General features: G+C 37.1%; 2 protein-coding genes across 2 annotated transcripts; one reads left to right on the top strand and one right to left on the bottom strand.

Annotated features, from left to right (window-relative positions):
• Positions 1–2,464: 2,464 nt before the first annotated feature.
• On the top strand, positions 2,465–10,125 carry LOC117615503 (probable methionine--tRNA ligase). The gene is made up of 18 exons (XM_034344598.1): positions 2,465–2,606; positions 3,505–3,662; positions 3,758–3,902; positions 4,000–4,153; positions 4,314–4,469; positions 4,703–4,933; positions 5,027–5,170; positions 5,300–5,390; positions 5,552–5,658; positions 5,775–5,889; positions 6,426–6,544; positions 6,659–6,724; positions 6,853–6,981; positions 7,092–7,235; positions 8,143–8,263; positions 8,543–8,757; positions 8,871–8,972; positions 9,626–10,125. Exons 1-18 carry the CDS (start codon positions 2,548–2,550, stop codon positions 9,854–9,856), a joined length of 2,487 nt encoding a protein of 828 aa, XP_034200489.1. The 5' UTR covers positions 2,465–2,547; the 3' UTR covers positions 9,857–10,125.
• Positions 10,126–11,212: 1,087 nt separating this feature from the next.
• On the bottom strand, positions 11,213–14,625 carry LOC117615687 (stress response protein NST1-like). Its single transcript, XM_034344819.1, has 2 exons — positions 13,511–14,625; positions 11,213–11,604 (listed from the first exon to the last, which is right to left on the bottom strand). Exons 1-2 carry the CDS (start codon positions 13,901–13,903, stop codon positions 11,434–11,436), a joined length of 564 nt encoding a protein of 187 aa, XP_034200710.1. The 5' UTR covers positions 13,904–14,625; the 3' UTR covers positions 11,213–11,433.
• Between the last annotated feature and the right edge of the window lie 958 nt (positions 14,626–15,583).

Here is a 15,583-nt window from a genome sequence, read left to right as displayed (position 1 = left end):
TTTGTTATCCTCTTGGACCATGTCCAACGCTGCTTACCCAAACCGGTAGTTTGAGTTTTGGATTCAAAATCCCGCCCCAACGCATGTATAGAAACGGGCCAAAATTCTAGATTGTGAAAAGAGTTGGGTGATAGTGGTCGAGTCGGACTGAAAACTTGACTAGACCTACCAAGACAGCCTACATGCAGTTGTAAGCATTTGGAGCCCCACTTTGAAAGCTGAGTTTTATGTGTACGTAGTCCAAAACTTCTTTTTTTTAAAAAAAAAAAATTATAAAAAGCGATATGGGGGAGGGCAGTTTTCGCACACACACTGTCAAGGTTTCATGGTGCCATAGGGCTCGAACATGAGACCATTAATCTATAAGTCAAGGGTTTTTTTTCCACTGGCCTAAACTTCATTGGCAAACTCAAATTTTTTCCCCAAAATTAGAAAAAATGAGAGAATTTTCTCACATACTCCCAAAGTGTTATAGAACTAATTAATGGAGCCTACACTTTTCAATATAAGTAGCACCATTCCTCTTTTTGACTTTTTTTTACTTGTGTTGTATAAATCTGCTGCACCATTAATTCTTGCTACTATTGATGCATTGTCTTTTATTATGCCATGTGTAAATAGGGGTGGTAATAGACCGAATATGGCAATATCATTCCCATCTCTGTCGAGAGGCTACCTCCCAAACCCGCCTCAAATTTTCAATTTTTTATTATTTTAAAAAAATCTTATATTATAATACTTTCTTTCACCTTAAATTATCATTAAACTCAATTACATTCAGTTAAATTATAAAATTCAACTCATTGACTCAAAATAATCTCAATTCGATTTCACAAAATTAAATATATATTATATTATATTATAATCATGCATTGTTATATTATATTTAAAACTACTTATCGGGCCTGTTTGGGGATGGGGATAACAATACCATCCCAGGCCTGTTTATGATCGGAGATTTATAAAATTCCGGGATCTCTGTACTTGCTCTCGATTTTTCCTGAAATCTTCCCCCTTTAGGGTAGTGGACTCAATGGAAACCTGGCCCAACGAGGATTTATATTTTTTTAAAATTTTATGCATAAAAATTAACGCCGTTAGTTTTGCCCCCCAAAAAAAAAAAAAAATCACTTAAAAATTGATGCTTGGGTCATGCGTTAAATGGTTAGATAGCTTATAAGGCTTAAATTTAACAAAATGTGGGTAAAGCACGTGACCTAAATGTAGAAGCTCGGGATCCAACATTCAAAATACTAAAAAGAAAATGCCCTTAGTTAAAGAAAATATTAAGAAATGAACATATTCACTAAATGAGGGTAAATTAACAACACTTTTTTTTAAACAATCAAAATAAAAAACAAAACAAGAACATGATCTAATTTTCATGAGACACAATTAGAGGCATTCTTTCTTAAATTTAAATTGAATTACTAATATAAAAAATTAAAAAAAAATACAAAGCAATTGGCTAGTGGGTCATGAAAGAATTGATTTTTTATTATTAAAAAAGGGGTAATTACATTTTTGATCATTAGAGTTAGGCCCGAATTTAAATTGGTTTAATTGCTACAGTGCACCCTGAAACATTGGTCAATTCTCACTTTATCCTCTTCAAGTTAAAATAACCCACTTTGCCTCATTGACCACGGTTTGATGTTGCACATTGCCCCTACCGTTAACTCAATCCAAAATTACATTAAGTTTGATAACGTGGCATGAGTATTTTAGTAATTTTGTGCACATAGGTTTTTTAATTACTTCAAAAAATTAAAGTACAAACATAAAATGGAAAATAGAATAGTTTTTAGGAAGAAAAAAAAATCCTACCCATCCCTTCTTCCCCAGTCGCACCAAATCCATCCCTTCCTTCTCTGTCCTTGTAACCCCCCACCTGCAACCCACCCCTCCGTGCCTAGACCCATCACTCCCTCCCTCTAGTTTTTTCTACCTCACTCCCACAAAACCCCAGCCCCCATACACATTCCCCTTTTCCCCGACCCGTGCCCCTCTAGCCCATTTTCCCCATCACATGGAGGTGGGCTCCACTTTGCCACTTTATTCACTCAAATTTGTGAATAAAAAATCTAGATGCACAAAATTATTAGAACACTCATGCCACGTCAGTAAACTTAATGGACTTTTGAATGGAATTGAAGGTAGATGGCACTGTAGAACGTCAAATTCTGGTCAAGAAGCAAAGTGGGTCACTTTAACTTTAAGGAAATAAAGTGAGATTTGATCAATATTTCAAGGTGTATTGTAGCAATTAAGCTATTTAAATTTGGCCACCGAAATTTCAATTTTCTGAATTTCGTTACAGTCATTAGCAAATCAAGTCAAATTCATTAATTCCGTCAGTTAAGTTTAAAAAAAAATTAAAATGAGAAAAGGAAAAGGAAAAAAAAACCAGCATTCGTCCAACAACAACAAAAAAAAAAAAAACCGCATTCGTCCAACCAAAAAAAAAAAAACCCCAGAAACACCTACACCCCCATCTCCTCTCTGTGTTCTGTATCAATTCCGCTCCAATTCGACGGTCGTAAATATATGGATGTAGAGGGAGGCGGTCGCCACGTGATGATCTTCGACGACGACTCCAACGCCTGGTTCGTGTTCTTTGACTCAATCTGAAATTCCCATCTCTATCTCCATCTAATATGTCTATTCCAATGGAATTCGATAAAACCTAGAATTTTATACAAACTTAGATGATGCCCACCTTCCCCCTCCACATCACAACCCACCTTCATCCTCCCCCCTCAACCACTTGTCTGGTCCAGTAGATAGAAACATTCAATTACATTATTATTGGGTTTTTTCTCTTTGAATTTGGGTGGGTTGAGAAGTCTTTTGAATTTTGTGACTGGGCTGCTGTGGTGGCGGTGGTGGTTGGCTGGGATAAGGTGGCTGGGTAGAGGTCGGTGATGGGAGGAAGGTGTGATGCTGCGCTGGATTTGCCGTCACCGTCTAAGGAACCAGAACAAAAACGTAGTCCAAAAAAAATTACTTTTTTTAATTTTTAATTTATTTTTTAGACTTAACTGATAGAATTAATGGATTTGACTTGATTGGTCAACGACTGCAACTACAATGATGAAAATCGGAAAATTAAAATTTCGCTGACCAAATGTAAATTCGGGCCTATACTCAGTGACCAAAAATGTAATTATCCCAAAAAAAGAAAAAAAAAATTCAATGTCCTACAACAAGCGACTAGGAAGATAAGTGTTTTTTATACAAGCACTCTCCAAAGCCCGTGTTTCACTTTTTTTGTTGGTCAATGTGGTTTCCTCTTTTTGTTTTTGGTCAACAATGTGTTTCCCGTTTGATTATTCCTTAAAATATAGGGATACATGTTTGGTCAGTGAGGGGAATATATAATGAATGTAATATGCTCTGTTTTATTTTCAAGACTAAGGAAACATAACAAAATATTAGAAAGAGAGGAACTTTTGTTATATTTCTGAGTTGTAGATTTTTAAGCTCCTGTTTCTTCTAGCTCAGCCACTGTACGAGAGAGCTGGACATGGGAGACCTCACAATGACCTTCAAGGAGGACCAGAAGGCCCCCAAACTACCCATCCCTGGCAAGCGAAACATCCTCATCACCAGCGCCTTGCCTTATGTCAATAACGTCCCCCACCTCGGCAACATTATCGGCTGTATTTATCGTTTCCTTAATTCTGTTTTCCTTCTAATTTTCTCAGGAACCAAACAGAATCTTGAAATTTCTATCTTTTTCTGTTTCGTTCACCAGGTGTGTTGAGTGCCGATGTCTTTGCACGCTACTGCCGCCTTCGGGGGTATAATACCGTGTACATATGCGGAACTGATGAGTATGGGACAGCCACAGAGACCAAAGCTATGGAAGAGAAGTGTAGCCCCCAAGAGATCTGTGACAAGTAAGATTTCCAACAAAATTTATATAATTTGGTAGATTTCAGTTCTATTTGTTGTGTTTGATTTGTTGAAATTTATTTCAAATTGTTGTGGTTGTAGATATCATGCCATTCATAGGGAGGTTTATGAGTGGTTTAATATAAGCTTTGAGAAATTTGGGCGCACATCAACACCACAGCAAACGGAAGTATGCCAAGAGATTTTCAAGAAGCTGTTGGAGAACGGTTGGCTTTCAGAGAACACAATGCAGCAGGTACATTCACTGCCTTGTAATTGTGCCCATTGCTTCCTAATTTCTTGGTTTAGTTAGTGATTCTATGCTTGCGTGTTTATGTTCATGCATTGCGATTGAATTGTGTTTCTAAAATGTGTTTCTGTTATGTATTTTAACTTGACTTAGTACTGTAATTCAGCTTTACTGTGACACATGCAAGCGGTTCTTAGCCGATAGGCTCGTGGAGGGGACATGCCCAACTCAAGGCTGTGACTATGGTTCTGCACGAGGAGATCAATGTGAGAACTGTGGAAAGCTTTTGAATCCGACAGAACTAAAAGATCCTAAATGCAAGGTACAGATTTTCTTTCATATCTTTTTTTAGTATAAATTCCCATGTGTGTATGAATGTTATGTACATGTAAACTCAATTGAAAGAAAAGCATGAAATTTCTGTGTGTAAGGTTTCCAAAATGAAAATGAGTCCCGAATTCCTTATTTGATGGATGGAAACATGCAACATTTAATGGATGGAAACATGCAATATTTAATGGCAATATATTTCTCATTTTTGTCAATTACAAGCAGGTTTGTAAGACAACTCCAAGAATTCGTGATACAAACCACTTGTTTTTGGAACTCCCTTCGCTCAAGGATAAATTGGAGGACTACATAAATAGAACATCAGTGGCTGGGTCCTGGAGCCAGAATGCCATTCAAGCAACAAATGCATGGCTCAAAGAAGGGCTTAAACAACGATGTATTACCAGGGATCTAAAGTGGGGGGTTCCGGTCCCACATGATAACTTCAAGGACAAGGTTAGTGCATGTAATTGAAATTATGCTATTTCTACTAATATTTGTTAATGATTTTCGAAGTTTGCTAAAATAATTTAACTCTGCCATTGGTAGGTTTTCTATGTGTGGTTTGATGCTCCTATTGGATATGTCTCAATTACTAAATGTTACACCGATGATTGGGAGCAATGGTGGAAGAATCCTGAGAATGTGGAGTTGTATCAGTTTATGGGCAAGGATAATGTGCCATTCCATACAGTAAGTGTCCTATTCTAAATACATCTCACAAATGAGTACAGTAGAGTGGTTGCATTTACTAAGTAGCCCTATCTTAGTTCAGAATAGAAAAAAGAATTCATTTTAACTGTGTACTTATTTATCTTTTAGGTCATGTTTCCGTCCACACTTCTTGGAACTGGTGAAAATTGGACTTTGATGAAGACTATTAGTGTTACTGAGTACTTAAACTACGAAGCAGGTTGGTTGACTATCTAGAAATGATTTAGCCACAATCAAGTTATGACCATTAACTATGCATGATTTAAATTTGGATGTTATGGCCATTAATTAACAGAAGCTCAAGGTTTTCACCTTTGTGCATTATGTACTAGGTGATCTAAGTTTTGATGGTTTTTACAGGAAAGTTTTCTAAGAGCAAAGGCATAGGGGTTTTTGGAAATAATGCAAAAGATACAAACATTCCTGTGGAAGTATGGAGATATTACTTGCTAACTAACAGGCCTGAGGTAAATTTGATGATTCCCTTCTTCCCTTTTGAGTTTGTGATAGTTTGTAATGCATATCCGTCTCTCTCTGTATCTTTGTTTACTCGTTTGATTTGACTTGATTTTTGGTGAAACAGGTATCAGACACATTATTTACATGGGCTGACTTGCAAGCAAAACTGAACAGCGAATTGCTGAATAATCTGGGCAATTTCATAAATCGAGTTTTGAGTTTTGTTGCCAAACCTTCAGGTCTGTCAGCCTTTTGTTTCTGAAAGTATTGACCAGTCAGCTGATTTGTCTTTTACAAATAAATAGCATGAGGAAGTTATTTAAGGAACTATTATATTGTTAATTCTTGGTCTCTTTGTTCGTTTATGCTTTTGTTGGTGGTGATAACTCCAGTGGTAAAGCACTTACGTGCATACTCATGTCTGGAGTTCAACTCTCGCCCTCTCCTTTCCCTGAATACAAAAGAAAGAAAAAAAACTGCTCTTGGTTTCATATTTTTTCTTGAGACAAAGCTTGTGTTAAAAATTCTTGATACAGTAGACACAATTTCTTGATAATGCAACATTGCGATATCAAGGTTGTATATACATTCCTATGTAGACCAATTACACATGTAATATCACAGAGGTAGTTGGATGACAATTAAATTGTATCAGTAGGTGGCTCTATTTTCATTGTATCCTTACCTTTTTTTTATGCATGTTTTCTGGTTTAGAAAATAAGCATGGTATATGTGATACTTTTGCAGCAAATAAACTCATAAATTTCATGTACAGGTCAAGGGTATGGCTCCATTATTCCAGATGCTCCAAGTGCAGAATCAGATCCTTTGACAGAGAAACTAGCTGAAAAAGTTGGTAAATATGTGGAGCAATATATAGAATCAATGGAGAAGGTGATTAATATTTAGATGACAGTTTGTTGCAAATGATTGGAAGCTTCTCCCCCTCACCTCCTTTTTCACATTTCTCTTGCATTGGCATAACATTCCTATCTGCATTTTGTGTAGGTTAAACTAAAGCAAGGACTCAAAACAGCAATGAGCATTTCTAGTGAAGGGAACGCATATCTGCAAGTAAGCATGATCTCTGTTTGAGACACTTGTTTATGGATATGTTCTTTCCTTAAGTGTATTGCTTGTAAATGGATGCAAAACCAATTATTCAACTTCTGCTAAGTTGCACCATCTACATTACCATGCAGGAAAGCCAGTTCTGGAAGCTTTACAAGGAGGACCAACCTCGTTGTGCTGTTGTTATGAGAACTTCAGTCGGACTAGTGCATCTTCTTGCTTGTTTGTTGGAACCCTTTATGCCATCATTTTCTCTTGAAGTAATAAATTCTCTTCACAGATGATTGTGTTACTCTGAAATATTTTTGTGATAACGTGATATTACTATAATCATCCATGCTGAGATTTTTTTCCTTTAACTGCATTCAAGGTTTTTAAGCAGCTTGATTTGCCTCCTGAGACGCACATATTGCTTTATGATGATAAAGGAGATATTGCTAGCGCAAGACGGCCTTGGGAGATTGTACCTATTGGTCACAAGATCGGGAAACCAGAGCCGTTGTTCAAGGAATTGGTATGTCTCTGCTTTCTCTGTCTTTTACCGTTATTTGTTTCTTGTTACTCTTGTTATTATTCGCAGAATAGATGTATTGACACTGATGAGTGATGAGTGGGAAGAAACAACCTGATCGTATAGGATTTAAAGTGATGGAACACTTGTAATTTCCAATTATTCTGCATGAAGGGAATATGAATCGCCAAAGTGGCCACAGTATGTCATGGCATAGTGTTTACGAGAGAGGAACCCTAAACAAGAAATAGAAGAAACACTGGGTGAGAATTGCAGCAAAATAGTGGAGAAAAGTCCTGATGTTATCAGCAAACAAAAGGTTATCGAGAGAAAATATAAGAGAAGGGCATGGGGTATGGGGAACTTCAAGTAGCTCTTGAACAAACAGCACCTCAATTATTCAATATCACCAGGATTGTATGGTGCATTTGCTTTACAAGAACTTCACAGGGAAATATTGCCTTGTAATACTTGATGATGAAGCAAGTCCTATAATGTAATTCAAGTTGCCTAGAAAACTGGATCAACGGAAGCAACCAACCATCACTGATGCTGCAGCTAGAAGCCAAAAATATATATATATATATATCTGTCATAGTGACTCAGTGGTGAATAGTAATTCCTATACAACTTACATCTGACTGTGTACAACTTATCTATTGCATAGGTGGAAGATCCTAAAGCACTAAAATAGTAGTCTTGTCTATATACTTTGTTTATTAGCATCTCTAAGTGAATGGCTAGAAAATTAAGCTAGTCTCTGGGATAAGTTTGTAGGCTGCACTTAAAATTTGTTTTTGGTTTGTTTTTGGTTTTCAATGCTGGCCTCTCTAGTTTGCCATGATATCATTGCTGCATCACTTTCCTGTTTGTAGATTCTCATTTAGTGAAAGTTTACACGTGCATACAGAAAGATGAAGAAGTGGAATCCTTGAGGAAGAAGTTTGCTGGAAGTCAAGCGGATAGGAAGGAGAGGGAAGAAGCTGAAGCAGTAAAGGTGGCTGCACAACTCAAGAAAATGAAAGTTTCAGGTTAGAATGTCCTTATATCTAGTTAGTTTGGCCCACAAGCTCGTAGCATTAGCAAAGTTAACTAATAAGTAATACTTCCCATACTTCTTCATTTTTACATAAAAACAGCTTCTCCTGGTAACCAAAAAAATACATAGGTTCTCCTAAAATGTGGGTTTACCTCATAAGCTAAGCTCATGTTTTGTGGGCACTTATACTTGAAAAGAATCCTATACCATTTATTAGTCGTTAGTGTTACTACATAAGTATATCTATTCTAATAAGCCATTTTTGTAACAGACAACAGTGGAAAGAAAAAGCAACAGGCCACGAAATCTGCAGCTGAAGCAGAGATTTCCATTTCTAGACTTGATATTCGTGTTGGCCTCATTACTAAAGCTCAGAAGCATCCTGATGCTGATTCGCTTTATGTAGAAGAGATTGATGTTGGTGAAGGACAGACTAGAACAGTCGTGAGTGGCCTTGTCAAGTATATACCTATTGAAGAAATGCAGGTTTGTGTTTGCATCTACAGATTTTTTTAATAATAAAATTCGAATTATTTCCATAACTTTTTGGGACCACCTTCTAATCCATTAGTTTTTTCATATTAATTATTCTGTGGCAGAACCGGAAGGTCTGTGTTCTTTGCAATCTGAAGCCAGCAACCATGCGGGGTATTAAATCACAAGCAATGGTTCTTGCTGCTTCGAACAGTGACCACACCACGGTAAGCAGCCCCATGTACCTTTAATTAGTGTTTGCATCTTGTGTGTTCTTGCTAATCAGACCCTTTGAGTGAAACAAAGTCTACTATTGTGAATTTGATGATAACTAATTTTAACTTGTGGTCTCTAACATTGTTTATTAAGAATATTTTGAGGATATTAGGGTTTAGGTGAGGATATTAGGAATTTAGGATATTGTGAGGATATTTTTGCCACAGCTTTATGTAAAATTGCTGCTGTAAAAAGAGTTAATTCTGCTTTGTTTCGTGCAATAAACGTTTCTCTTTTCAAAAATTATCAGTGTTGGCCTTATTCTGCATAAGATCATGTGATAATATTGTGATAGTATGTTTCTGCGTAAGTCCTGTAGTGGTTTTGACAGTTGGAAAAAAATTTAGCAATATCAAACTTGAGTGGCAATTATTGCTGTTTGTGATTTGTCACAGTTAGGAAGAATTATGCCTTTGTAATTCATGTTTCTTGAAATCTTAGCTTTTGGGGACGCTATTGCGAACACTTTCATTCTCAGAACCTTTCTCAAGCATGTGCTAAGTTTATCTGTGTGCAGTGGTTCAGCTAGTCATGAATAAACATGGACAATTAGACACTAATGTAATTACTGATAAGAGATCTTCAATGTTGGGTGCACTCTCAGGTTGAATTGGTTGATCCGCCAAAAGCTGCTCAAGTTGGCGAGAGAGTTACATTTCCAGGGTTTGTGGGTGAGCCTGATGAGGTGTTGAACCCCAAGAAGAAGGTGTGGGAGACCTTGCAAGTAGATCTGCACACTAACACTGACCTAGTGGCCTGCTATAGAGATATTCCGCTTACAACATCAGCTGGTGTTTGCACTGTATCCTCTATTCGTGGCGGGTCAATTAGATAGATTAGAAGATAATTAATTATTTCTAGAGGTTGAATAGGAAAAGAAAAGAACAATAAATTTTAGATTTTTTGCTCATGGCTTCCATTGTTTGTGGATTAAGAGTATTTTTCTTCATCCTTTTTTGGCTGTAAAATGGTCATTTGAAAAACCTGCCAAAGAATTTTTGCTCATGGATAGAAACTACTTTTGATCCTCTCGTCTCTTGCGTAAAAAAGGAAATGTATTTAAAAAAATTAGGATTTGAAATAAATCTGCAGGGTTAATCGTTTTAGTAGTATCTAAATTTAGACCCGATTTGTATTTGAGTACCTCAATTTTTAAAATGATTCCCGTGGTCCTTTAACTTTAGTTTCGTTGGAAAAATGGTCATGCCGTCAATTTTGTTAATTTTTCTATTAAATGCAGGGGCAAAATGGTATTTTTGTATCAAAATTAATTAAAATATGAATTAAATTTTTTTTTTTTGAACTCTCTCCCTCTATCCCGATTTTTACTCCCCCAAAACTTTTTTTTTAAAATTTATTTGGTTTTTGATTTGATTTGATTTTATTGTTATTTTAAAGATACGATTTTTTATTCATATTTTTTTGTTTTAATATAAAAATACCATTTTGCCCTTGTATTTAACAGAAAAAGTTAACAAAATTGACGGCAAGACCATTTGTCCAAACAAAACTAAAGTTAAAGGACTACGAGAACTATTTTGAAAATTGAGGTACTCAAATGCAAATCAGGTCAAAGTTCAGGAACTAATAAAATGATTAACCCTAAATTTGAATATATTGTGAACTGCTAGTGCTTACACAATTCAGAGCAGGTTTAAAACAATTTAAGGTCGGAGGAGGAAGTTTACCTTTAAACATATTGATATTTTGTGTTCATTTTTTCTTCAAATATTGGGTATTGTTTTTACTTTTATTTTTCAATTTAAGTAAAAGAGGGATTAGAGATGGAAATGAGAAGCAACTTTAGAGCAAACCAGTACATAAGATCATTTACACGGCGTTCAAGGGCTAAGGCTTCAAACCTCATCAGCAGGTAAATTGGCTCGATGTTAAAGATGCGCCCTCATTCAATTTGTTTTTGCTTAATATCCATTCTGAAATCTGAACTCGAAATGGTGTTCCAAGTTCCAACCCAGTTCATTGCACTTTTCGATTTGCATTCGCACCTAAATCCTGCCGATGCCAAGTTCCTAGAATCAAGAGTCTCTAAACTTTGACTTAATCAAAGTTTTCACTAGATTTAGGAGGATTCCATGGAAGGTAAGGCAAGGCAAAATAACTGCGTTACCATATTTGCTAGCAAATTTGTCAATGACATCACCATGGCAGTTGCCCTCCAAAATTTTAAACATACAGCACTGGGTACAAAATATACTATGCCCTGATTAGAAAGTATACAGATCTTATTAAAATATGAAGAAGGAAAAGGAATGTGGTTGGGAAATTAGTGGATGATGAAAAGAAAATAGAAAACATAAAGATTGGGTACAAAACATACTAAGTCCTGATTATCTTGTCTATACAGTGAAACTGTAAGATACCACCACTAGACAATTTGGAAATAAAATGGACTCAAAGGGGTGTAGTATCAACGATGGCTTCTAAAATCTTCTTTTCCAGTTCTGGTTCATTGATCCACAAGGAACTCTGACGTCGCAACAGTTCATTCTTCTCTTTTTTCTTCTCTTCTCTCATTTTTTCCTTCATCTTCCAATTCTCAAGTTTCTCTGCTCTTTCTTTTAACTGTGCATTTAGACAAATCAAAACATGTAAGACATGCAAGTGAAAGAAACACATAAGCTGTATGAAAAGAAAAATTATTAATTAAAAAAAAAAAATTATCTCTTTCCTGGACATAGATGAATTGAATTGTCACATATGAGAATGACCATCAACTCAATTCTCATTATAGTTTACATCAGATATTCAAATATTTGCACACTTAAAGTAAGCACAAATCCCCGATGTTATTACAAAAACCAGGTGAAAGGAACTTGCATCCACAACTGATACACTTTCTATTTTAAGATAGACAGTGAGATCTTGACTACAAGAGGAGAGAATTAGTTAGAAAAGCTTGAACCCCAAGTGCACTCTAAAAGGAGCACTTTAATCCTAGAGCCCGCCTAAGAACTTAAAAATTATGACACCTTGTACCCCCAAAAAAAAAAAACTACAACTCCACCCCACAACACTATGGGTGTATTTTCTTTAGATGATCAATGGAACCTCTGGCAATTGATATTGTTCATTAAAAGTTTGTTAATCCTCATTATTCATGCTAGCACGGTATAATGTAGACACCACTAACAACTATATTGCTCTAGTTCATGAAATCAATGATTATGAACATTTACGTTTCAGTTGATAAAGGAATGATAACTAACACAGACAACATTCTAAAAAGATTCCAAACCAGAATTTCAATCATGGTTAAACAAGAAGAATGCATGTAAGGGCAAAGGAGATTGGGGTACCCTACCCCTTAGGATTGCAACACTGAGGAGATCCAGATGAGTGATCTAAGATCACTACTATCTATCAGCTCCGCATGCATTAAGCCTTCTTATGTCAAGTTTGTCAACTTAACTACGGTAAGGTTTGAATTTTTACTTGGTTTTACTGAGGGAATATTTCTAATTGAAACAAATTACGGTACCATGAGTGGATAAGTTGTCCGCTAACAGCAAAACAACACAAACAATCACCAATTGATAACTATCATACAGTATACGTGTGTTGCATCAATACACTGAAAACTGAAATTTAAAGAACAGCCCTCCATTCCGCAAAAGGAATAAAATGGTACGTCCCAAAACTCTAAAGAATTCGATGTCCGGAATCTGACTTTACCCCACAATACCTCCTTCCCACTATAATCTCCGAAAATCCTTTTATATTTTTCCATCCACAGCAACAAAAACACAGCCAGCACACTACAATTCCAAAAAAATTCTGCCTTCTCCCCCCACCAAAATGCATTGTGCTTCTCCCAAAATAGGCGAAATGCAAGATACTGAAATTATCCAACTCATTTTGGCTTCCCTTAAACCATTTCAATAACAAAGACGCTAACATATGAGTATGTGCTAAGTCCTAACCTTGGTTAAAAAAATATGTGCTGTCGATTTGCATTACCACTTTTTAGATCCGAATTCAACAAACCGAAATTTTTCTGACTCAAACCTCCTTTCTGAGTTTTCTTCTCTTTGATCTTCCCAATTATTTCAGATACCAAAAATCTAAACCGAAAAGATCCCATAACTCAACTTCTTTCCTTCCCCCACATTTCTACAATCACAAAACAGAGAATCAAAACGAAAAAGAAGGCTAAATTTGAAGGAAACCTGAAGTTACATAATAAAGTTTCAAACCAATGTCAAACTAGAAAAAGAAAAACTCATGTTCCCTTTCCCATATCTTCTTAGTAATAAAAAGCACACACTTTAAAATTCACCAACTCAAATTCTCTCATTTCTAGAGCTACCGAACCAAATAACCCTTAAACAGCAAAACCCACAATCTAGGTTTCAAATCAATTCCAGACCCAACAAACTTCCCCTTCCATTTCCCACACTTTCCCATCAACCAAACACCGCAACAAAAATCAAAACCACATAAAGAGAGAGAAAGAACCCAAGGCACATACCAGGGTCTGGCGGAACTCCTGCTCAGCAACCTCACGCTGTTGGGCACGGACCTTAGCAGCCTCAGCCTTGAGTCTCTTACGCTCCTCATTTTGGAGCCTAAGGGCTTCTTTACGAGCCTCGTCCTTGCGAAGCTTCTCGAGCCTCATGAGCTCGACCTCCTGGATGTACTCCTTGCGGACCTCCTTCACCTGCTTGGCGTAGTCTCTGCGGAGCTGCGCAAGCTTGGCCTCGGCCTCCTTGGGGTCCTTGGGGGCCTGCCAGCACCCGATGAAGGAATTGGGATCTGTGTACTGGTGATTCTGCTGGTGGCTGTTGTGGTGCGACGGCTTCGTACTTGTGGAGAAGGACCGCAGGCGCAGTGTACGGTACAGTGAGCGAGACGTGGTCGCCATTTTTTAGTGTTGTCTCTGTGCCAGAGAGAGGGTTTAAGAGAGTGGAAAATTTCAGAGTTAAAAAGGGGGGAGGTTTTTTGGGTTGGGTTGGGTTGGAGCTTGACCAAAAACCTCGAGGCCCAATGCAATTTTGTTGGAAAATTTACTCACTACACTCCCCCTTCAACTAGCCAAAGTCAGGTATAAAACTCATCACAACTACCATCAAATTAAGGGCTAGTTGATAAACTTATGGAGATTTAGTTTACTCTAATAAAGCTTAATGACCCTAAATCTTCATTTATTCCATGGAAACAAGAAATATTTGACACATGTAAGAGATTTGTTTAATTGCTTATGAAGGACAACATTTAAACCAACTTGGTCACCAAATGGAATACTTTATTTTGATTATACTACTAGTTTGAGGTCTAAATTGTTTGGAGTGCAATTTGAAGCCAAGGCCGAAACTATGCCCTTACACCAACATAATAATTAGGACGAACTACATAAAATCCTCTAACCTATATGATCATTTACGAGTTCATACTCGATTTTAGAGACATTTATTAGTACATACTCAACGTCACGGAAATCCTACAATTTGCTCTTGTTAGCCAAACTGTTAGTTTGTTAAATGCTAACGTGTCAAAAGTAGGATCCTTTTTTCCTATCACGTCCACGTGATAGAAACCTAAATAATAAATAATAATAAATATTTGTTTTAAAAAAAATAAAAACCTAAACAACTCTCTCTCTCTCTCTCTCTCTCTCTCCCTCCCGACCCACCCCAACCCAGAACTCTCCTCTCCTCTCCAGCATATGCCCACCCCGCAGCCACCATCTTCCCCCAACCCCCATCCTCGCTGCCCCACCTTGCTCCTCCTAGTCCAAACCGAGATTATTCTAAATCTCTTCGACTTCGACTTCGACTTCGAGATTGCCGAGACACAGTCCAACGAGTAAATGCCTCTACTCTCTCTGGCAAAACATTCAAGTCATCTGAGAGAGTTTTGTATAGTGGAAACTGGAATTAAGTGAACTTGATATGGAAACACCTCAGTCGCCCCCGTCTCTTCCTCTTTCCCTCCAACCCCGTCTCTTTTTCTCCCCAGTCTCTGTACACACAACCTAGATCTGAATCTGGGGTTGTTTTTGTTGGGTTTGGCACAAAACCCAGTTAAAACAAAAAAAAAATTAAAATTAAAAAAAAAAAAACTTGAACAGCCAATAGCCCCGGCCAATCGCCTAGCGACTCCTCATCGCCCAGCGCCCCTATTGATCTCCCGAAATCTCTCAGCTCAGCGCAACCCCTCTTCTCCACTCAAACCTCGCCCCAACCCCAACCCCAGCCCCTTTCCCTCCTCCCCTGAAATCTCTCCGCCCCTCTCTGTCTAAGATTTCAAATGTTCATTTTCGTCGACATTCTCGGCAAACAAACAAGTACACAATGACAGATCTGAACTTCAATTACAGGTAAGGATTAATTTGAGTTGTAAGGAATAATTTGAGAGCATGAAGAACAACAGTAATTAATCATTAGCAGAAAATTAAGAACAAAAATGGAAAAACGTAGAAATTAGAAAGCCTACTTATTTATTAAAGGCTAATAAGATTCTTCCGTCAAGTTCTTTTCCTACCAACCTGCCTGCCTACCTACCAAGTAAATTAACGTAGATACATAGAGCCAATAATTCTACG

The sequence above is a fragment of the Prunus dulcis genome, chromosome 1 (genome assembly GCF_902201215.1).
Source record: "Prunus dulcis chromosome 1, ALMONDv2, whole genome shotgun sequence".
Lineage (NCBI taxonomy): Eukaryota > Viridiplantae > Streptophyta > Magnoliopsida > Rosales > Rosaceae > Prunus > Prunus dulcis.
Note: the sequence above shows the minus strand (reverse complement) of the source record. Positions and strands in the feature narration are given on the sequence as shown.

Coding starts and splice junctions, on each gene's coding strand:
- LOC117615687 (XM_034344819.1), bottom strand. CDS start 13,903: ATGGCGACCACGTCTCGCTCACTGTACCGTACACTGCGCCTGCGGTCC. Junction 11,605..13,510: donor AGGAGTTCCGCCAGACCCTG/GTATGTGCCTTG, acceptor CTAAATGCACAG/TTAAAAGAAAGAGCAGAGAA.
- LOC117615503 (XM_034344598.1), top strand. CDS start 2,548: ATGGATGTAGAGGGAGGCGGTCGCCACGTGATGATCTTCGACGACGAC. Junction 4,154..4,313: donor CAGAGAACACAATGCAGCAG/GTACATTCACTG, acceptor ACTGTAATTCAG/CTTTACTGTGACACATGCAA. Junction 6,725..6,852: donor AAGGGAACGCATATCTGCAA/GTAAGCATGATC, acceptor ATTACCATGCAG/GAAAGCCAGTTCTGGAAGCT.